At 34.7% G+C, this 23,226-nt stretch overlaps 1 protein-coding gene across 35 annotated transcripts in view; it reads left to right on the top strand.

Moving 5' to 3' along the window:
- The window catches only part of para (sodium voltage-gated channel paralytic), an 873,489-nt gene that overhangs the window by 687,792 nt on the left and 162,471 nt on the right, over positions 1–23,226 (top strand). For 21 of the 35 annotated variants that reach the window (XM_069841235.1, XM_069841233.1, XM_069841210.1 and 18 more), the window contains 3 exons: positions 6,788–6,868; positions 19,309–19,461; positions 21,970–22,248. In XM_069841235.1, coding sequence (XP_069697336.1) covers positions 6,788–6,868; positions 19,309–19,461; positions 21,970–22,248 — 513 coding nt within the window. The remainder of the gene's footprint in view (positions 1–6,787; positions 6,869–19,308; positions 19,462–21,969; positions 22,249–23,226) is intronic. The other 14 variants (XM_069841227.1, XM_069841234.1, XM_069841226.1 and 11 more) reach the window with 1 other exon arrangement.

Genomic DNA, 23,226 nt, shown 5'->3' with positions numbered 1-23,226 from the left:
AAAAACCAAAAACTCAACACACTAGAACAATATGAAATATACACACACACTAAAACACAAATTCTCAACACACAGATCAATTTCAGAACACACACACTTTTTGACTCCACTTTTCAACACACAAAAGCACCCCCACAGCAGGCAGTGAAGTTCGAGATGACGCCGAGATCTAGAAGGCTCTGAGGATGGTGTGAAGAAGCACTGAAACAGCTGTAAGTCACAGTTGCTTATGTAATTTAACACGAGTAAGTTTCCCAATCAACCAATCATTTATAGTAAAAAGATTGTATCAATATTTATGTCTATATTCACGCTATATGCAAAGATAAGTATAACTACAAAAATACTCTTTACATAAAGGTTACCTAACTCTTATAAATACGTTTCCCTTGGGCAACATTCGTACAGTATGAGTCCAATTCATAACAAGGTTAATTTAGTGAAATTAAGACACAATATTCATTAAATTACATGCATTTAATTTCCTCAATCCTCAAAACGTTATCCTTTAGTAGCAAATATTGGACTTAATTTCACTTATGTTAATTTAGAAACAGCTGCATGAGCATTGCCTCATAAAATAAAAGTTTCCAATACTTTACTATCTTAACTGGTAACAGGTAACTTAACAGGAATAGTAGCCTAACAGTTATTTGTAAAATATTTGTATTGTTTTTTTCTGCTTACTAGTGATATTAAAACTTAGTCGATGCATGTAGATTTTCCAATATATTTATTGCACACTGATTTATATTATAAACAGAATTATTTGAATGTAACTTATTATAAAAATGTATTACCGATATATAGTAATTTTCTCAATAGTAAAAAAATTGGTAAAATACATACATTGAAAACAGGTATGATTTTGAAAAATTATACCTTATCATTAGGAGCAAATACAAGAAAAAAAAATCCGTCAGCCCACCCACCCATCCACAGAATTATTTATTTACCTATCTACATACAATAATACTGCATAACATTTATTATAATAAAAATGTTGGCCTTGAATACATAACTTACTTGTACAGTCTCAGAGTATGTGCAGGAATTTATGTTATAACTGGAACTTGGGAAATTCAGGTGGCCCAAATTTTGTTTCTCGGTCTGTACTAATGATAATGTCTGAATCAAGAATGAATAACCTATTTTGTAAATATCTTTTGCAATCGCTAATATGTTTTCGCGGGATATCAGCCGAGTTAAGATTTTGGAATGCTCCAAGCTTTCGACTGCTATCTCTGCAGCCATCTTCAGGGCTGCAGAGATAGCAGTCGAAAGCTTGGAGCATTCCAAAATCTTAACTCGGCTGATATCCCGTGAAAACATATTAGCGAACCAACGCCGAGAAAGCCTCAAATCATACATCTTTTGCAATGTTTGTCCATTTATCTAAATTAGCTTCACTCATGTTCAGATAACAGTACCTATACCTAGTTATCATGTTTTCACTCGTGTTTGATATACAACAAACATATAGGTAAGAATTTAAGCTTTATGAATCAATATTGTTTTAAAAAAAGAATCATGACTAAAAAATATGTGTTCATTTTTCGTTTAATTATTCAGTTTCTGTATTTTGTATTCACAGAAAGAGAAACACCAACTCTCAACGATGAAAAAAGATACAATTTCGGAATATAAAGAAGTTGTTATTCCTAGATGATTTATTTAATACCTTTACGAAGTAGATTTATTTTCTTTATCATATCTGTTTAATAGTATGTTTACTGTAACTGAATCAAAATTGTGTGAGGCCAACTGACACGAACACGTAGTTGCAGAGATTCCTCTCACTTGCATTGACAATGTGCTTGCAGCATTTAATTTTATCCAGATTTTATTGACAAATGTTGCTTCTTTGCTGCCCTAACTCTCTACACAAGCTTCTCTTCATTTGTCAGTGTCTTTCAACTATGTTCTTACTAGTATGAAATCTCATACTCATGCTCAGTAGCAATTTACTTTTCTTACAGATAAATAAAAGATAAACTAGATAAACCTACATTATCTAATTTCATCAGTGCTTTGTAGTACGAAAAGTATAATATTTTCACCGCTCCCACTTTGCCTACTTAGAACGTTTGTGTTTTCGGTATTATGATCATTGCTGCCACTTCAAAGTTCGAGCAAAACACATATCTGTATACGAACTTCGGCAAGAGAGTTATTCGAGAAATGGCTCAGTAATATGCTGGTATAATTTCAAGACATTTTATGGAGATACTATTCATCCTACTAAAAGAAGGTGCTCACTTTACACATAAAAAAGGATTATGTGAGCTGAACATGTAAACTCTCCGATATAATTATTATACACTACCAAATGTACCTAAGGCTATCCTTTGCAATTCCAGTCTAATTATAGTGTAATTACAACAACCTAAAATAAGTTAAAACAATATAGGATTACAATGCCGAAAAGCTGTAAAACATTGGAGAAAAAAAATGCAAGTCATTTGTTTAGATATAAATGTTATATTTTCACAAATGTATGAAGGGTATATACTAGTAAGTAGAATAAAATTCAGGGCACTTTCATCAAGTGCAAGAAAATATTGAGGATTTTTCCAGCACATAAAATCTTAGAAATTTGTGGTGACTACTTTTAAAACTTAGTGAATCTTTGAGTGCATCATTATTATTTATATTTGTCAGAAATCTAATATACAACATGCGAATTACCTACGTAAATTTTGTTAACAATAGTTTTGTTACAACAAACAGTTCAGAATACATTCCGAACTAATACCAAACTTCTTTCAATGCATGCACTAGTTGTGTATGGTGTCAGAACTAGTTCAGGATTTTACATTGTTCGAGCGTTTCTTGAACTGTTCTTTCACGGCCTTCGGAGTTTCTTCTCATATTAAAACTATATTCATCTTCCGAACTTAATTCGTCATAAAATATATCACTATCACCTTCCAAATCACTCATGATGGACTATTTTTTTTATTTTAATCTGCCTAGTCTCGAAGCATTTTAACCTTAACTTCAGAACAAACCATCAGCGCATGTGTCAACAGTTTAGAATTTCCAGTCCTGCTCTTAATCAAGAACCAATTTTACTCGTTTCGAACGAGTTCTAAAGCACGTTGGCACAGGGAACTGGAAGTTCAATATCGGTTTGGAATCAGTTCTAGTCTTGTTGGAACACACACTGGGCTACTGCGCATGAGCAGGAAGTTCAGAATCGATTCCGAACTGTGCTGGAACAAACCTATAGTTTTGACATTGGAATTTATTCTCCAGTAATTCCGCAAATACGGTTTTGCACATCATGCACATGAGGAAACTATTGTGAATAACAGCTTCATTTTTTGATGTGGCAACATCTTTCCATTGTGCAAAGACAGATTTTTGTTTCAAGATACGAGGCGTGTTCTTAAAGTAAGTTCCAAACGGGTGTAGTAAGTAAACAGGAGGATATTTACAAACCATTTTTGTTGCATTGTATTCCCTACACTTCAATTATTTCTGAACATAATCTCCACCATTATTGAGGCATTTATCGAGTCGTGGCACAAGTCTTTCTATCCCCTCATTGTAGAATTCGCCCGCCTGCGATGCGAACCACTACCGCACTGCTGTTTTCACTTCATCGTCGCCATCAAAATGTTCACCACCGAGGAACTTCTTGAGGTGCAGGAAGAGATGAAAGTCACTCTGAGCCAAATTCGGGCTGTATGGGGATGGTCAATTTGTTCCCAGCCAAATTTCGAGATGAGATTTTGGATGTCATGAGCTGTGTGTGGCCGAGCGTTGTCATGAAGCAACACAACTCCGTTGGTCAGCATCCCACGTCTCTTGTTCTGAATTGCGCGACGGAGCTTCTTCAAGGTCTGACAATAGGTTTCTCTATTAATGGTTTCACTCCGAGGCAAGAATTCGATGAGTAGGACTCCCAAAAAACAGTGCACATGATCTTGCATGTTGACATGGTTTGTTTGAATTCCTTTTTCCTTGGCGATGCAGTGTGCCTCCATTCCATGGACTGCTGCTTCGATTCAGGTGTCATGTGAGACACTCAAGTCTCGTCACCTGTCACGATATGGTCAAGAAACTCATCGCCTTGCTCACTGTAACGTATGAGAAAGGTCACTGCACTGGAAGCTCGCGAGAACAATTTTCGATATCGTAATCGATCTATCACTATTTTGTAGAGAACACTCCGCGACATTTGTGGAAAATTCAAGGAAAGCGAAGAAATTGTGAACCTCCTGTCCTCATGAATTTTTCATCGACAGCACGCACCAAATCGTCATTGCTCAAAGATGGCCGACTGGTACGCTGTTCGTTATGTACAGAGACGTGGCCCTTGTTGAACTTCCTAACCCATCTCCTGACCATTCCACCACTAATGGCATCATCACCATACACCCCACAAAGTTGATGATGAATGTCAGCTGGTTTGATGTTCCTCGCATTCAAGAAACGGATAACAGACTGCATCTCACAGTCGGCGGGGTGCTCGATCACTTTAAACATTTCAACTGATCACAACTAACCACACACACGGACTGAAGCTCTGAAACTGCATGCACAGCTTGCCTGAGGACTGAAGAAGAAAACACGCATGCGCAAACTAACGATTGCAGCGATCCGATGGCTATAATTGAAAACGGAACTTGCTTTAAGAATACGCCTCGTACTACTTCCTTGTGTCTTTTTATCAAACTTAAGTGTTGTACTGTTATTTCATATTGCACAGTGTGAATATATTGCTACATTTAAACAAAGCTACAGTGATGGGTTCAGGCCATGTGATTTCATCTTTATGTGGTAGTAATGAGTATTAATAACATCCCAGGCTAGATTCTATGCATTGGCAATATGGACATTAAAAGCATGATATCCTCGAAAGACTCATTACTTGGTGGCATGATTACTCTAGTGTAGGCCTACTAGGTAGGCCCTACTCATTATGTTAATTAATTCAATAACAGAGTTTAAGCTACTAAGGAAGCAGATAATATTGTTTCAATTTATGCACAAGCCTAATCGGTTAGTACATTAATAATTTTGTCATTGGAAAAATGTTCGTTAACATTAAAAAAATTTAGAGCATAATTTCGAAATATGAACATAGGTCTACTTCAGAGCTGTAATATAATAACTGGGTGTTTCAAAATGAATATCGGGGTTTTAAGGCTTTGTAGTATTTATTACATTTAACGTACAATTATAAATAATACACCAAACAGGTTTGCTACAAGTGCTCAAAGTGAGCACTGTTTGTCACATGGCACACATCGAGATGATAAGCGAGTTCTTCCCAAACCTTGATCAGTGTGTCTGGAGTAATTGTTGCAACAACTGCTTCAATCCTCTGTCTTAAGTCTGGTAGGTCAGCTGGTAGCGGAGGTACATACACACGATCTTTTATGAATCCCCAAAGGTAAAAATCACATGACGTAAATCTGGTGAACGTGGAGGCCATGCGAAACAAGCTGTGTCATTTGGCCCCTTTCGGCCAATCCAGCAGTCGGGTAGAACGTCGTTTAACCAATCGCGTACTTCCATATGCGTCTCCTTAAAATTCTCCACACAGATGTCGCTGGAATTGCTAATTCACGACTAGTCTTCCAAACAGATTTCTTGGGGCTACGTGTGAAAGACTCTCTCACTCGTTCAACACGCTTTCTAACGGCAGACAGAGGAAATAGTGCATGTGCTTACAAAACTGTTTGAGTTGCTCTTTCATTTCATGTATTATTTATAAGCGTACGTTAAATTTAATAAATACTACAAAGCCTTAAAACCCAGATATTCATTTTGAAACACGGTGTATTATCTTCCAGCAGGAACATTTTTATCTTGTACTGCATGCCCATCTTCAGCAATTCAAAATGTGTGATGAGATATTTCCTTTTGCTATGTGGGAAGTTAAAAATAATATCAGTACCTATAATGATTTTGGCTTGAATGTTCATATCTTCAGGAATATATAAAGTTAAAAGAATATAACTGATATCCCTGCTTATTAGTCATTCTGATTTGTTGCTAGGAATACCCTTAGAGATGTCGATTTAAAACTCAGGTAGTATCAGAAATAACTTTAAAAACTTGTTCATGTAGTGTGCAACAGTACCGGTACTAAATAAAAAATCTGTTTGATATTCAAGTCTGTAGTAGGTATTTGTGTTAATAATGCTGTTATTATACCACCTTATCTTTATTTTAAATATTTCAAAATTTAAATAGTATTAGCCTTAAACTGTAGTTAAAATAAAAAGGCAAATACATTATTAAATAAAATCATTTGTTACATCTGCAGATATTATATTTCAATTTGCTCTTAAAGTCTCGAACTGTAATTTGTCTATCTCTTTAATTTCGAATCCCTATTTGTTAAAGAGGGCACATATCTCTCTAACTCTCTCCTAAAAGTCCTTTCACATTAAACATAAACAGTGTAGCCTACTGTCATGTGCGTGTGGAGCACAGCATATTTGGAATAATAATATTTGCAAACATGTTATCGAAAAGCACTGACGTAATTACATAAGTACGTGGCATGTTATTGTTTCCCCTAGATGGAGTTATTTTGTTGTTCTAATTTGCAGTGTTGTCATTTGTTCACACCATCATTCTGTTGGGTTGAAATGATTTCCTTTCTAACCAAGACAAAGAGCATGCAGCTAAGTTGAGATAGTAAAACTATGTGTTGAAACAGCACCTTTATGTTCTGTATGTTAAATATTTATTTAGAACTTTATTATTAGGGAGAAACAGTGTGTGAATATATTTTGGTAGGAGATTTTTCTCTTTTTTTCTTAAGGTACCTCACTGTCAGTACAGAGATTCAAATACTGCAACTAAAAGCCAGTTTACTTTTGCTTACCCGGAAAGCCTCATGAAGGTATGTGTTCTCTACAATATGTACCAAGTGATCCCATGCTGTTAAGGGTAATAGTCACACGAGCATTTGCACCATACTAAGATCTTCCTATCAAAAAAAAAATTTCATCAGTTTCTATTTGTACAGTCAACTATGCAAGTACAGAAACGAGATACCGGTAACAAGGAATATTTACACAAATATAGAATATAGTGTACATATATATCTTTGTGCATATATTTTGTGCCAATTATTATTTATATTATTGTGAATGGGTAGTTTCCAAAAATCTACTTCCTTTGCAACGGAATATTTATTTTAAATGTGGATCTACAAATATACTATACATTGTTGTCTGTCTTAAAATCCTTTTGAGAACTTAAAATTGTCTTCCATTTCATGTCAGAATTTAAGGTTGATATGAATTTATACATTAATGTTTAGGCATCACACTTCTTTATATTTTAAAATTCTTGATTAATAGAAATATTAAGTAAACACTGGTAAAAAAAGTTTTCGTTGAATAAGAAAAATATTCATAGAAATGATCACGAGATCTTTAATACAGAACTTGCTTTAGTAGATAGTTGACTTTATTTGATGGAAGTTCAACAGAAATGCATATACCGTAGTCATTTTATGATAATTGTAAAATATCAGTAACCTAATAATAATAATAATAATAATAATAATAATAATAATAATAATAATAATAATAATAATAATAATAATAATAATAATAATAATAATAATAATAATAATAGTAATAATAATAATAATAATATTATCATGAATCTACTTATGTAAAATCTAACAGTGCTCACAAATTATCTTTACAACTTCAACTCTAAATAACAAAATAATGGAATGAATTATCACAGCTCTATTTTTTCTCTTAAAAGAGAATCTCTCGAAGTTTTGTTTAGGCCTATCACCTCAATGCACTTCTATATATATACTCCCCTCGTTGCTATCAAGGTGAAAATAGATTTTCTGTCATGTCATCTCTAGTACCGGTACCTCTTCAGTGACTGTTGCGATGGCTGCAGTAATCCTTTGTTGTAGGACTTCAATATTGAGAACTTGCATAACGATATACTTAACATAACCCCATAAAAAGAACGCCAGACGGGTTATTTGCAGTGAACTTGATGGCCAAGTAATTGAGTCATCCTTCCCAATTCATCAAGCAGGAAAATGTTCATCTAAGGATTCACGTATTGCCATAGCCCAGTGAGGTGGTGCACAATCTGTTGGAAAATTATATCCTGGCTGGAGAACTTCCAGTTGCAGGAAAACAAAGAGTTGCAGCATATCCATGCATGAAGTGAAGGTAACAATTTGTTCAGCAAAGAAAAAGGGGCCAGTGATTCGATTGTGCATAAGACTGCACCACAAATTAACCTTTGGGCTATGTGTATCTAATTTTGTCTCTATGAACCAGGAGACATACTGTGCCTTCTCGTGTAGAGTACAGTAATAATTTTGTGGAAATGTGATCTAGCCTCTTTACCACTTATTCAACACACCTGAAAACCAGCATATACAAAACTTTGAGAGATTCTCTTTTAAGTGAAAAATCACAACTCCATTATTTTGTTATTTGGAGTTAAAGTTTTAAAGATAATCTGTGGACACAGTGTATTTCCCAAATGCAGTTCAACCAAATAGAATGAAAGTGATAAAATTAGTTATCACATTAAAACTCACTAAAGCCACTGATTTTCTCGGAATGATTAAATAATCGGAGACAGAATTAGAACGGACTGGTAAAACCTGTTCTAACAAGAAAAGAAAGAGATGACCAATTAGTTATAGCCGATGATCATGATGATTTTGCAAATATGGCAAGAAAGCTAAAAGAAGAAAACAGTAACTGGAGACTAACAATAAATATGGAAAAAAGTAATTATATGGTAATTGGAAATGAAGAATTGAATTATTTACTTTTGGAAGAAAATGGAAACATATAATTGATTAAAGGGTATGATGAATTCAAACAGAGGCGGATGCAAGGGGGAGGATTAAGGGGATATATCCCCTCCCGAAATTTTGAGAAAAATACGAAACAAGAAACAAAAATAATATTAATTTTAATTCGTGAATGTACATAGGAATTAGAGAGTTTTCCACGTAAATTCTCTTTGCTAAAATGTTAAATTCCAAGAACTGCAGGAAGACAAACACAGCGTTCTTACTTCAAGACAGAGAATCATGAAGAGTATTTTAGGCTTTTAATTTTCCTTCTCTTCTTAGACTATTTCATTAGTCAGCTCAAGGACAGGTTTTTAAATCATAAGGGAATCCTAAAGTAAATGTAAAACTTTGCTGCCTAAAAACATAGTGCGAGCATCAGATGAAGATTTAGAAACTGCTGTTGAGGCTATAGTAAATCAGTGGCCCAATGATGTTGATGTATCACCAGAGTCTTTTTTCAATGAATTGAAGATGTGGAGAAGAAATTTCCTTTATCAGAATAATCTTCACCTAATACCTACTGATTTTGTATCATCTTTGAACAGGTGCAATGAAATTATTTTTCCCTGCACTCGCAAGGCGCTGAACTTTTCTGCACATTGCCTGTAACTACAGCAACACCAGAACGGTCATTCTCAACATTGCGGTATTTGAAGACTTACTTGAGGAGCACGATGGGAGCAGACAGATTAAATGGACTGGCCTTGATGTATATACATAAAAATGTAGAAGTAAAAGCTCATGAAGTAGTGGATGAAATGTCTAAAAAGCCTCGTCACCTTCTTCTGTAAATGTCATTCTGTGATTGTTTTTGTATTGCAGTCATTTTAAATGTTAAAATGAGAAAATTATGGTTTATATAACAACGCTTGCAATTGCCAAGGTTATATCAGGGTTGCCGATGTGCCGTAATTTTTTCCCTAAGGACTTTTTTTACATGCCAGTAAATCGACTGATATGAGGCCTGTCGCATTTAAACACACTTAAATGCCATCGAGCTGGGTTGGGGTAGAACCTGCAACTTCCAGCACAGAAGGCTATACAGACTACGCTACTGAGGCCAACTTGTAAATGTTTGTGACTCGAAAACAAATTGTGAGTATATAAACTTATTTCTCATTACTCCATTTTTACTATCTCCTCAAATCCCTCCCCGAAAAAAAAATCCTTCGTCCGCCCCTGAATTCAAATATTTAGGAATTTAAATTACTAATGATGGTCGGATCGAAACTGAAATTAGAGAAAGGATTGTAAAAGGAAGGTGAATGATAAAAAGATTAAACGGAATCTTTAAAACAACAAAAATAAACATATACAAATCATTAGTTCGAAATGTGACAACTTGTGGAGCAGAAGTATGGGTATTAAATTCAAAATTTAAATCTAAATTATAATCCACAGAAACGGAAGGTCTGCTCGATGTTCAAAGTTGGATAAAGTGCGAAATTAAGAAATAAGGAGAAAAATAGAATATAAAAATTCTATAGTTGACTATATCTTAGCAAACAGTTAACCTGCTATGACCATGTTCGGAGGATGGAGGAGGATAGACTGAAGAGACAGATGGAATGGATCCCTGAAGGCAGAGAGAAGAGGGGGAGGCCACGGATTATATGGATAGAGGAGACTGGTAAAACTATGCAACGTAAAGGATTGGCAAGATAGATCAGAATGGAGGAGAAAAATTTGGGCACAGGAAGATGCTGAAGCATTGTTAACCGTTATATAAAAAGGTCAACATATTGTATGTACTATGTACTTCAGTTCTGTCTTTCCGGTTCAATCCTTCCTCTTCTCTACTATACTCTCCTCTTTTCCCCTACCCTCTCCTTTGCCTCATTTCTTCTCTTTCCTTTCCACAATCCTGTCCTTTCTTCTAAACTCTCTACTTTTTCTTTCGTATTTTTTCTTCTCGTCTTACTCCTACTCCCCTTTCTCCTGATCTCGCCTTCCTTCTGTCTCGCCAATTTTTTCTTCTTATACTTCCTTTCGTTACATTTTCTGTCTAATTTCCTCTTCTATTTTCTCTCCCCTCTCATCTTTATCTCCTTTTCTTTCTAATTTACATTTTCCCTTTCTCGTTTCCTAATTTCCCCTTCTCTTGTTTTCCATTTTCTTTACTCTACCATCTATCCTTTTATCTTCTTTCCTCTCAATCGCTATCCCCTCTACTTTACCACATTGTCCCCTTTTCATCAAGTTTCTCTGCTCTGCTTCTTCTCATCTCGCCTCCTACCTCTTGTCCTCTCGTCTCCTACCTTTTCTACTCTTCTATCTCGTCTCTTCTCTTACTTACACTTCTCCCTTTCCTCTCGTCTCTCCTTGTACCTCCTTTTCATCTCTTATCTTATCTCTCGTTTCTTAACGTTTTTCGACTTATTTCCTAACTTTCCTTCCTCCATTTCCTGTCTGCTATCCTCTCGTTTTCTAAGTCTTTTCTTCTCACTTTCTACCTCCTCTCCTCTCCTCTCCTCTCCTCTCCTCTCCTCTCCTCTCCTCTCCTCTCCTCTCCTCTCCTCTCCTCTCCTCTCGCCTCCGACCTTCTCTCTCCTATATCGTTCCCTCTTCCATTTTTCATTCCCTCTCAACTTTAGTCTCCTACTTTCTCCCTCATCTAGTCTTTCATCTTCTCACTTCCACCGTCTCCTATCTTCTATAGTATCTTACTTTCTCTCTTCTTTCGTCTCAAAACCTTTCTCCCATTGTCTCATACGTCCTCACCTTTCCCATCTTTCATCACATTTCTCCTTTCGTCTCCTACTTCCTCTCGTCTCCCCTCTCCTTTCGACGCATATCTTCTCACTCATATCGTCTCCTATTTCCTCTCGTCTCGTGTCTCTCTCTTTCCTCTCTTATCTGCTCTTTCTTCTCTGGTCGCTTACCTCCTCTTCTCTTTCGTTTCCTACCTCCCCTCTCCTCTTGTCTCCTTTCTTCTTCCATCTCTTACTTTTCTTTTTTCGTTTCTCCTCTCCTCTCATCTCTTGTCTCCTATTTTTTTTCGTTTTCTCTTTCCTCTTGTCTCTTATCTCTCTTCGTTTCCTCTTTCCTGTTATATCTTATCTGTTCTCTCCTCTCGTCTCTAATCTCTCTTTTTTCGTCTCTTATCTCCTCTCTTTTTTCGTCTCTTAACTCCTCTCTTTTTTCATTTCTTATCTCCTCTCTTTTTTCGTCTCTTATCTGCTCTCTTTTTCGTCTCTTATCTCCTCTCTTTTTTCGTCTCTTATCTCCTCTCTTTTTCGTCTCCTATCTCCTCTCTTTTTTCATCTCTTATCTCTCTCTTTTTTCGCCTCTTATCTCTCTCTTTTTTCGTCTCTTATCTCCTCTCTTTTTTCGTCTCTTATCTACTCTTTTTTGTCTCTTATCGCCTCTCTTTTTTCGTCTCTTATCTGCTCTCTCCTCTCGCCTCTTATTTCCTGTCTTTTTTCATTTCTTATCTCCTTTTTTCGTCTCTTATCTCCTCTTTTCTCGTCTCTTATCTGCCTTCTTTTTTCTTTTCGTCTCCTACCTCCTCTCTCCTCTTGTCTCCTCTCTTCTTCCATCCCTTATCTCCTTTCTTCTCCTATATGCCCATGTCTCTTACCTCCCCTCTCCCCTTGTCTTCTACCTCTTATCTCCTATCTTGTTTCGTCTTGTACCTTCTCTCTCCTTTCGTCTCTCATCTCTTCTCTTCTTTCGTATTCTATCCGCTCTCCTCTCTGTTCTTGGTTCTTATACGGAATGCTCTGCATGAGGTCAGAGAAATATGTGTAACTTGAAATAATTTAATAACAGTAATTAAATAAATTCATACATAAACAATGATGATGATAATAATAATAATAATAATAATAATAATAATAATAATAATAATAATAATAATTTAAACTCTTCTTTTCTGGAAATAATTCGATTTTTGTTCAAAACATGTGTTGATAGTGTTCACATTCGCAAAAAAAAAAAAAAAAAAAAAAACGTGTTTTGATGAATGCAGCAATCTGTGCAAATATTTTCGTCGCAAAGTTTACGTTGTGCTCCATGTGTCTGTGCTAAACTAATATCTGGTGGGTAAAATAAACCAGTCTTATTCCTGAACGAAATGAATTCTGATCACCGCCTGATTTTGATATATAAAATCAGTCACTTAATTTTTGAGGTCGAAATGAACATATTTCCAAATTATTCGCAAACTCCTTATTTTATGTCTGGTGTATCAACTCTACCATTGTCCATATTTATACCCACTCTGCTTCAAATCTACTATATCTTGCTGAGGACACTATCGAAAGACATTAGGGTACCTGTACTTCTTCAACAAGGGAAAATTAGCTGAGTTACAGGAATTTGTTAATTTCACTACCTATCGTTTTTTATTTATCTTTATAATCCCTATGGAGCAACAATAGGGGAAGAAGTAAACATTCAGAGGGTAAATAGCATAGTTTGTAACCTCCTAAAGTATTAGAGATAGTGTTTTTTTTTTCTGGAGAAAAAAGTGGTGGAACTCTGTGTAGGCCTACTTATAATATGTTAAAGTGGGCAAGGAGGTGATTAGACTTACTGTCCAGTGCACGGGAATTTTTTCGTTTTTAATCTCCTTTAAGACTTTCAAGGACTAAGCAGAGTTCAATGAAAAATTATGTTCAATTCTCGGTTCCATGACGAAAAATGTAACAGAAAGGTGCTGAAACATCTGTCAGAAAAAAGGACTGGAGAGATATATTATAGTACCGTACCTTATAGTTTCTACACTTCGTTGTGGCTAAAAATTTAAGTTTATTATATTTTATGCTGAGATGAAAGAACTTCAAAGTCACTTTATAGTAATAACAAAATTCGGAGAAACGAGCATTGAGGTAGTCCCGGTGATTTTGAAACTGAAAATGGTTGAATTTGTAAGGAACTTCTTGCGGAGATGGATTTCAGAAGTTAAGGATTTTAAGGAGAAATATTTCAAGAAAAGGAAATTGTTCGGAAATGTTATCTGTGAAATGAGAGGTGCGTGGTAATGGAAGTGCAAACATTGTGGTTTCTAGTAAAGAAACGGAACATAGAGATGCATCATACAATGTAATGTGAAGAACGTAAAACTTATATTAATATTCAATAACCACTGAAAAATAGTGAAGCATTAAATAATAATGAAATAGACGTAAAATTTTTATATTGTAACTTCATTTCTACGTCGGCCATTACACTAGTCAGTAGTGACAACATCACTAAAAATCACCAAGATTTAAAAATCCTGCAGAGATTCGTATATGCAACACATAACAAAAGCCTAAACTAACCTAACCTAACCTGTCACAGATTTGTATATACAAAAGGTTAACATAACCTAACCTGCTACAGATTCGTATATGCAAGCCATAGTGTGAGTGTATACCAGTGTGAAACTTTCGTAATGTCACTAAAGTTATGTTGGTATGAGAGGTAAAACATCTGTAGGTACGTAAGTGAAGTGGGAAGGAAATTATCTCAGCGCTTGTTTAACCCAAAATTCGAACCATTGCAACAATCATACAAAATGTCTGTGGTCGAAAATACCACAACAATAATAGTAATATACGTTACAAGAGCAGTATGTTGACGTTTTCATGTTCGAGAAAAAGATTGAAAAAGCGAAACGTAGTTGAGCTTTTTTAATTTCCGAGAACACGAAGACAAACATACCGCTCGTGTATCGTACATTACTTTGTGCGAAGATCGTTTATTACATACCTGAAAGACGAATTTCTAATTAGTTGCAATGAAACCTCCATGTTGGTTTCTGTTTAATGACGGCAACTTCGGAAAACCAAAATATCTTTCTTCAACATTGTTGCTATAAAATGTTTTCTGTGTTTACTATACTCCAGCAGGCCGTGATATACGTCTGCCTTTTTTTTCCCCCAGTCTATAAATGCGAACTTAAAACAAACGGTAAGGTTATGTAATGATTTATTTTTCATTTTAATATTTTAACAATATTATTTATATAACATATTGCAGTAATAACATCGGCATCTGGAATCTTGTTGATTTTTTCACGGCTTCCCTAATGTTACTTGTATCAGGAATGCAATAAGTTTCGTGGAGTAGCAGACTTTACTTAATTTTTGCAAATATTTAAAAACAATAATTAACATTGCAATTTAGGTGAAATTGCAGTGGTAAGTTTCCAATTTATAATTATTACTATGTTAAACGTCTCTAAAAATAATATGTTAAAAGCCTAAAGCAGTAAAATGAATGTCGCGCTTAAGCGGTAAGAAGAGGGCAATTGTTATATGTGTTACGTTGGGAATACTGAATGTGGTATTTCACACTTACCGCGTATTGGTTCTGTGCGGAAAACATGCAAATACACACGATCTCGCACAAATGAATATTGAATGATTTCAGATGTAGATTCAACATTGTCGAAGTCGGAGCTCAATGTGCTGTGTTCATAACTTTTATTTGTTTAATGTTAATTTTATGTACTATTTATTTTATGGTGCAAGGTTTTGTTAATATTAAGCTATTGCTATGAAGTGGTCCCCCACTAGTTCAAGATCACACATTTTTTTAAAAAAGAAAGACCAAATGGAAAATAATTATAAGAACATAAATGCATAACATCTGTACATACTCTTCATTTTCTTCTTATCAGAGTAATGTTACCAGATTTTCAGAATGCCAGTATGGGACAAGATGAGGTCGAGCCTCGAGGCGCAAGAAAAATAGAACCCCATATGCACACCATGCCATATTATTATCATAATTTTGTACATAACCAAAAATATTCACACTGAATTGATAATTAGCAGTTTATTTTATTGTAATTTTATTACGTGCGATTTAGAATAAAAAAGAACAATTGAAATGATTTTGTGCTACTTAAGTTTCCAATAAAATTACCGATTTCTAATGAAATATATACATTTTTATAAACTGAATTTAGGTGTATCATATTTCTGTATAGGTCTAGGCCTAGTACAAAGTGTACTATGATTATTGATATTTTGTTTCTTTTTTAGCATTAGCTAGCAAAGTTGAATTTATTTTAATTGCTTAAAAACATTAATGACAGCTATGATTAAAATTCAAGTTAACTTGGACCTCAGCTTTCGTGATCTCTGTGGAATATCTATTCTTTTCTCCTTTCCAGTTAACTTATTTTTCATAACTACTGACTTAGGTGCAATTAATATGTAACACAATGTTTCAAATCAAATTTAAAATACGGTATGTAGCTCTAATTAACTTTTTTTTTTCCCCATAATTAAAATTTGAGCCCTTAAGTAAAAGTGGATTATGTTCATATTTCACATTTCAAGAAAACGGTATTTTAGTTCATTACTTGGTTCATTTTACAGATTGTCAATGGTATACGGTGCATAAAAAAAGTTACTAAATTAACTTTTGTATGTCCTGCCATTGATAATTTGTGTAAAATAAATCTGTTAATGAACTAAAATGATGTTTTCTTGAAATTTGGACATGGTCACCTTTTACTCAAGGGCTCATTTGTCCTAATCCTATCACAATTATTATATTAAGACTTATCATGAAAATTCCACACGACAAAATTCTTAATCCCTCCCAAACAAATTATGTTGTTGCGCCACTGTACAGTCCTTTAAAACTTTGATCAGAACATTGTATATTTCTGGAACTACCAATAATATAATACTTTGTTTCGATATTTTGGTGAGATATTGCAGACGTATGTGAATCTCCTGTAATTATAAAAGTGATATGATTGCTAATCTTTCCTTCAAGGTATAACTTTCATGAACTTTCTGTTAGGTACTTTTTTTTACTTAGGTTCTATTAAATTTATTAAACTCTCAAAGTCCTTTGCGAACATACAGAACATTTTTTTAAAATGACCACTACTTTTAACCAGTGACATTGTATTTAATATTAATAATTTATCAGCATTCTCTTGATTTTTATTTTGATAGAGATGTTCAATGAAACAGCCTTGCTTTTTTTTTTTGTACTTCTCGTATTTCATAATAAAAAAGTGAATGTGGGTATGTATGTATGTATGTATGTATGTATGTATGTATGTATGTATGTATGTATGTATGTATGTATGTATGTATGTATGTATGTATGTATGTATGTATGTATGTATATTCTCTATACAAATCTACACTCTTTGACCTATATGTGCCAAAGTTTATACATTTAAACTTCATAACCAGGAGAAAAACATAGGCTATTTTAAAATTGTGCAAATGGACGTTAAATTAATTAAAAAATAAAAAATAAAAATAAATACGGTCAAACATTCATGTATAATACTAAAATGCTATCTTCTATAGTCCATTGTTTTTATTATTGTCTGTTGTATTCAACATCGACTTTCACGAGGCCATGGAAATTATAATACGAATTTAAATAACATTGCTGATACACATCATGAAGGCTAAAACCAGATAATTCGTGCAATAAGTAGGCCCTGCATATTGATTCGATGCTGAAACTGATCAGAAAGAGGAAACGGAATCGTATTTTCTTTGGATTTTACTTTGTTCATAGTTTAATTTTTCTCTTATTTTATTTGTATTTCTGGTGGTGTGGAAGAGAACGCCTAATGGTCTTAACTACACGAAAATAAATAAATAAATAAATAAATAAATAAATAAATAAATAAATAAATAAATATATACATTTAAAATAACTGTTGAACGTCAGGCACATGAGACATGTTTTCTTTTTGGTTCCTGATTGCAACTGTTTTAAATTGAGTTAACACTGGCAGGCATTTCGCTAAGGAGTTCATCAAATTCATGTAAGTGACGTTAAGTAAAGATTCATCTTACTTTAGTATAGACAATTCGTTTTGGTTGTCTATTGTTAGGTTTCCGAGATTTTCGAAAATGTAATAACCAGTTTAATTAAAAATAAAAGCAGAAAGGAAAACCTGTGCAACGCCGGTGCTTTCACCTAGTTTCATAATAAAAAAGCAGTACATTTTCCTTTCATTAACAGTGTATCAGATAAGTTCAAATTAAATATTGGTACCGTATTTTAACTCAATTTAAGTGCAATAACACATATATTCATAAAAATATTGACCGTTCAAATATACAAGTATGTTGCAATCCAAATATTTTCTGTTGTCTTTACAAAAAGTGACATTGAATGATCACGTCCATTGAATGTGACAAAATGTTTACGTGTATTCATGTTTGGTGGTACAAAAGTCCACACTGACATAAATTTGTCACCATATATGCAAACTTTCGACACATCCAATTTTAGTAATATGGACGCGATTTATGACATAGTACGCAATTGTATGCATACATCAACTTTTGGAGCAAAGTTTTCAGTTTCTCCTCTCTAACGTCATTTTCACAGAAACAATGGGCCTGTTCCACCATTACACTTTTCAACTTTTCGCTTCGCACTTTTTCATTACCATACAGTTTTCGTTTCACTATCACTTTTCAAAACTGGTTTAAAAAGTGAAAAGTCAATAATTTTGAAAAGTGCAAAGTCATATGCTGAAAAGTGAATGGGATTATTTCAAAGAATCATGATTAAAATTCGTTATATTCAGTACCAGTAATAGTATATTTTTGCTTTGGATTCAAAACAATTTAGAGAAAAATATAAGAGAAAATTTATTATTAAGTGGTTCAAGTGACAAGGAACCCAAAAAAGGGTATATATTGAAGCAGGATAAAATTCCATAACCTAAGTTTGCCTTAGTTCTGTGAATGTTTTCGAAATACGCAGATTGTTCTTGAAAGGATTGGTCCTGTAATAGAACCAAAAGAAATTTATTTATTTCGCCTAAAGAAAAATTACTCATTATGTTTTCATTGACAAGGAGATGAAGTTCGACAACATGTGTAAAGACTTTGCAGAATGAACTGAAAAGTGCAAAGCAGTCTCTAATTATGGAGGAACAAAACGACTTTTTACTTTTCAAAAATTGAAAAGTAAAATGTTGCGAAATGGAATAGGCCTCAGATTTTTAAAATTACATTTGAAATATATTTGAAATTAAAACAAAACAAAGCAGGAATTTAGGTCATGCCAACGCAGTGGTGCAGATTACGGATTCGTTATATAATGGGACTTATGTTCACTTTTTTCACGAAGATTGTAGAGGAAGCCTCCTGGCCCACAATAATGAAGGCAAAAGCTATAAAGATGATGCAGTTTACTTACATTGTTATTCTCTTCTGACTCATACCAGATGTTCTGCATCTGCTTTCTCATAAGGAAAGCACAAAAATCGCATCTTGAAACCCATTTTTGATTTTCTGTCTTGCTGTTGACTGTACATAATTAAGTTCTGCGTTATAGATTGTTTTAAAGAAACTAGCCAACCTACTTCCTTTTAAGAAAGCAAGCATGTCTCTATAAAGTAACAGTTTTCAAAGTCATTTTCTCACAATTTAGTTTCATGCCTATTCAGCTATATGTTTTGACAAGTCCTAATTTTAATTCATTAATGGTGTTTAGTATGATGACGATGGTTTTCATATGTTGTTTCAATATCACTTGAAATATTTCAGGCAAGTTTGAGTCTACCAGGTTCACCATTCAACTTGCGCCGTGGTTCCCGTGGCAGTCATCAATTCCCAATAAGAAACGGACGTGGGAGATTCGTTGGTCCACCAGGTGGTGATCGAAAGCCCCTTGTTCTGTCTACGTACCTTGATGCACAAGTAAGTCAGCTGGTCAATGTGTATAAATATACAGGATGGAAAGTGTTCAATGAAAATCCTTTTAAGGGACGAATTCTTAGCATAGTATAAATCAATGGTGGGCATTCCTGCGGCATTGCCGCAGTGACATCAGAGAAGCATCAAACTTACCCCCTACCTTCCCCTTCCCCCACTCCATGAAAATACTACGTGTGTGCATGGCGGATTATACTGGATTGCTGTATTTCGGAGCTTCATTAGTGATACAGTGTCTTTCGCAGAATCATATGAATCGAGAGAATATCACACTTACAAGAAAGGCAGTTCTTTCATTTCTCATGTTTAGAATCAATTACAAATATTTAGGACGCGAACTTAAATAGGCTATATACATTCTTAAAATAGATCACCTGTTATACGACTTCAAAGAACACAGAGTCAATGATTTTCAAAGGATGGAGAAAGATTTCAATATTTTTGCCACTGCTTTTCATGTTTAAATTGAAAATGTTATCCCAGAATTGCAGTTAGAGGTACTATATTTGCAGAATGATGGCTTCTTGAAAGCAGAATGTGAAGGTCTACTGGAGGCTAAAATTTTTTAAAAGATGCCCAGTACTACATATCCACTGCTTAGACAGTTTTTCTTAACAAATAATGAATACTGTCATTTTCCATAACTATGGTCCTGGAGCATAACTATTGTCCACGATACAACTATTCAAATTTTGTACTCCATAACGTAGTACCTCGTTTATCTATATTCTTGCTGTACTGTAGTTTGAATTCAAGTCACTGCAGCTATCTATGAACGGCCTATGTTACTTCTACAATGATCTTTGAATGGTTGTATCGTGGACCATAATTATGTTTCAGGACCATAGTTATGGGAAATGACGGTATGTATTCATCAACCTACCAATGCGAATGGCTGTTTTCTAAAATGAAATTTATAAAGTCCAGCCACAGTTCCCACTTAAACGATGCTCATCTCCTTGCGCAACTGAAAATAGCATGCACAGATATAAATCCCAATTTCGAAGAAATTACTTTGAAAAATTATTAATTAAATATCACGTGAATGGATTATTCTAATTACATATGGTAGGTAGGAGTGTAGTTGCGCAACTGCACTGTAGAGTGAAACCCCTCCCACAGTATGTAGTTGCCATTTAAATCCTGTCTTGTGGGTTGCGTTCATTTTGCCCACTATTGGTATAAATGGAAAAATCATCTAACATTTTGTTCCTTTGCGCTTAGGTTTTCCAGAAATGAGAATGTCACATGATAATTTTTATCCCATTATCTTCTAAATGAATGCATATTAATGTGTCTCATAAAGTTATTTACATTGCCTGCTGTCTTCAGATTTAGTTTGAGGTGTAGTGTACTGGTATGAGTTTTATATCAATCCATCATTTATGTTACTAAGACTAGGTTAGTTGGGTTAGGTGTCTGCATATTACTGTACTAAGTTTCACAACACTAGGACAAGATTGAAAATGTTATTCTTATGTAAAACAGTTGCCAGTTATTAAAGTTAAAAGCTTGGAACTCATAGGCAAAGAATCCCAAAATGTTGTCCTTACTTCTGAAATATGAAATATGGTAACCCTGCAAATAGGTGAAATTCTGAGCAATTCACTGAATCTAGTTTAAGTTCTCTTTAGATTTTATAGCTCATACCTAGCATAAGTTAAAAATACTATCGTTAAATTTGACTGGAAGGCTAAAAATGTTTGTTATAAAGTTGTTGTTGTTTTCTAATGCCAGGCATTTGACAATAAAGTCATTTGACCTCTTGCACTCCAATATTTTTCAAAGATAGTTAAATGGCAAGTTGTAGCCGATTTAAGTGAACACGATATTTTAACGTTTTGGTGGCTACTTCATTCACACACAACCCCCAGAATGTCTGGAGGACCACACCTGCTGTTGGTCGACGGGTCCATTGGACCTAGCTGGGAGATCTTGTTGATCACCAGCTTTCCCTCCTTAAGCCACTGGAGGACGATTTTAGTGCCATAGCAGGTCAGCACTAGGAACAGAAAAGTAGAACGAGGAGGAAGGAAAGGGAAATGAACCCCTAGGCCTCGAATGCTCTAATGCCGTCGGGGTCGAAGAAAGTAAGAGTTCAGTCAGAGGATTGGATAGGAAAGGGTAAAGAGGGAATTAGGTATTGAACAGAGGAAAATTATACCAAATTCAGTCATTAACTCATCAAGCTGACCAGTGCTAATTGATGAGTAGCCCCTCCCTTTAGTTCAGCTTGTAAAATTATGCTCACTAACAGCTGCACCACGGGAAGGTAGGGATGGGTCGTGGGGTATTTGTCCAGGTTGGTTCCTTAAAGCCTTCAATGGGAAGGATTAATGGCTCTCCCCCCTGTATCTGACAGATACAGATACCCTTTTGCAGCCGTTTGTCATAAAGTTGTTTGTTACCAATGATTCAACAACAGATAATAGAGTGTTCTCTTTGAAGCATGTGGTTTTGTTCTGAAATGCAAGATGTGGGGACGTGTTTCAGGAACATCTGCCTTATGCGGATGACTCAAATGCAGTAACCCCAATGTCTGAGGAGAATGGAGCAATAGTCGTGCCAGTTTACTACGCCAATCTCGGTTCAAGGCATTCCTCCTACACGTCGCATGCATCTCGGATATCCTACACATCGCACGGGGATCTTCTGGGAGCTGGAGGGAAGCCCAGAACGAAGGAAAGTCAGCTGAGAACACGGTCAGGACGAAACAATCCTTCACAGTTGCCTAACTCCACACCCTACATGTCAGACGATCATAAATACATGGTAAGTTTGCTTATATTGGAACATAATGAATGTGAAACAGATTCCTGTAATACATATCTGATTATATGTCCCTTAGAATCAAATGTGTAAATAATGTAGATGTATAGACTAGATACCAGTGATATAGCCTGTTGTTGTCTTTCGCCACTGCTACTTGAGAGTTGTTGTGGCTAAATCCTACCATTGCTTTCTTGCTTCGAAGTAGGTAATGTGCTAACGCTTTTCAAAGGACGTGCTACAAATTCATTATTATTTATGCACACAAATTTCGTTGTTACGTCCTTGCAGATAAAGAACATGAACATAAAAATGTTTAGATAGAAATTACAGCTACCCACCATATGTTAGCCTAACATAAAATAATTTCTTGGCTTAAAAATCGATAATGTGTTAAATTGGAAAAATCATATTAAAGAAATTACCCCCAAACTAAATTCAGCTTGTTTTGCTATTAGATCTATGCAAAAGATAGTAAATATCAATACCTTAAAAACAATATACTTTGCATACTTCCACTCAGTAATGAGTTTTGGAATAATATTCTGGGGAAATTCCACAGATAGCAACAGTATATTTCTGTTACAAGAAAGAGTAATTAGAATAATAGTAGGTGCCAAATCTAGGGAATCGTGTAGGACTATTTAAAAAAAAATACAAATAATGCCCATGGCTAGTCAGTATATCTTTTCATTAATAATCTTCCTCGTATGTAATCGTGAAAACTTTGTAACTAATTCAACAGTTCATAGCATAAATACACTAAAAAAAATGACTTTCATACTCCATCAGCAATTCTATCATGCTATCAAAAAGGAGTGCGCGAAATGGCAGTAAAAATTTTTAATAGCCTCCCTATCGATATAAAAAATGAAACTCAAAACATAAGATTATTTAGGGCCAAATTAAAGAAGTACCTAATTTCTCACGCCTTCTATTCTGTAGATGAATTCATGACATTCAAAACACTTCATGAAATTG

The sequence above is a fragment of the Periplaneta americana genome, chromosome 12 (genome assembly GCF_040183065.1).
Source record: "Periplaneta americana isolate PAMFEO1 chromosome 12, P.americana_PAMFEO1_priV1, whole genome shotgun sequence".
NCBI classification, from domain to species: Eukaryota; Metazoa; Arthropoda; class Insecta; order Blattodea; family Blattidae; genus Periplaneta; species Periplaneta americana.
This window is presented reverse-complemented; position numbering and strand designations above follow the sequence as displayed.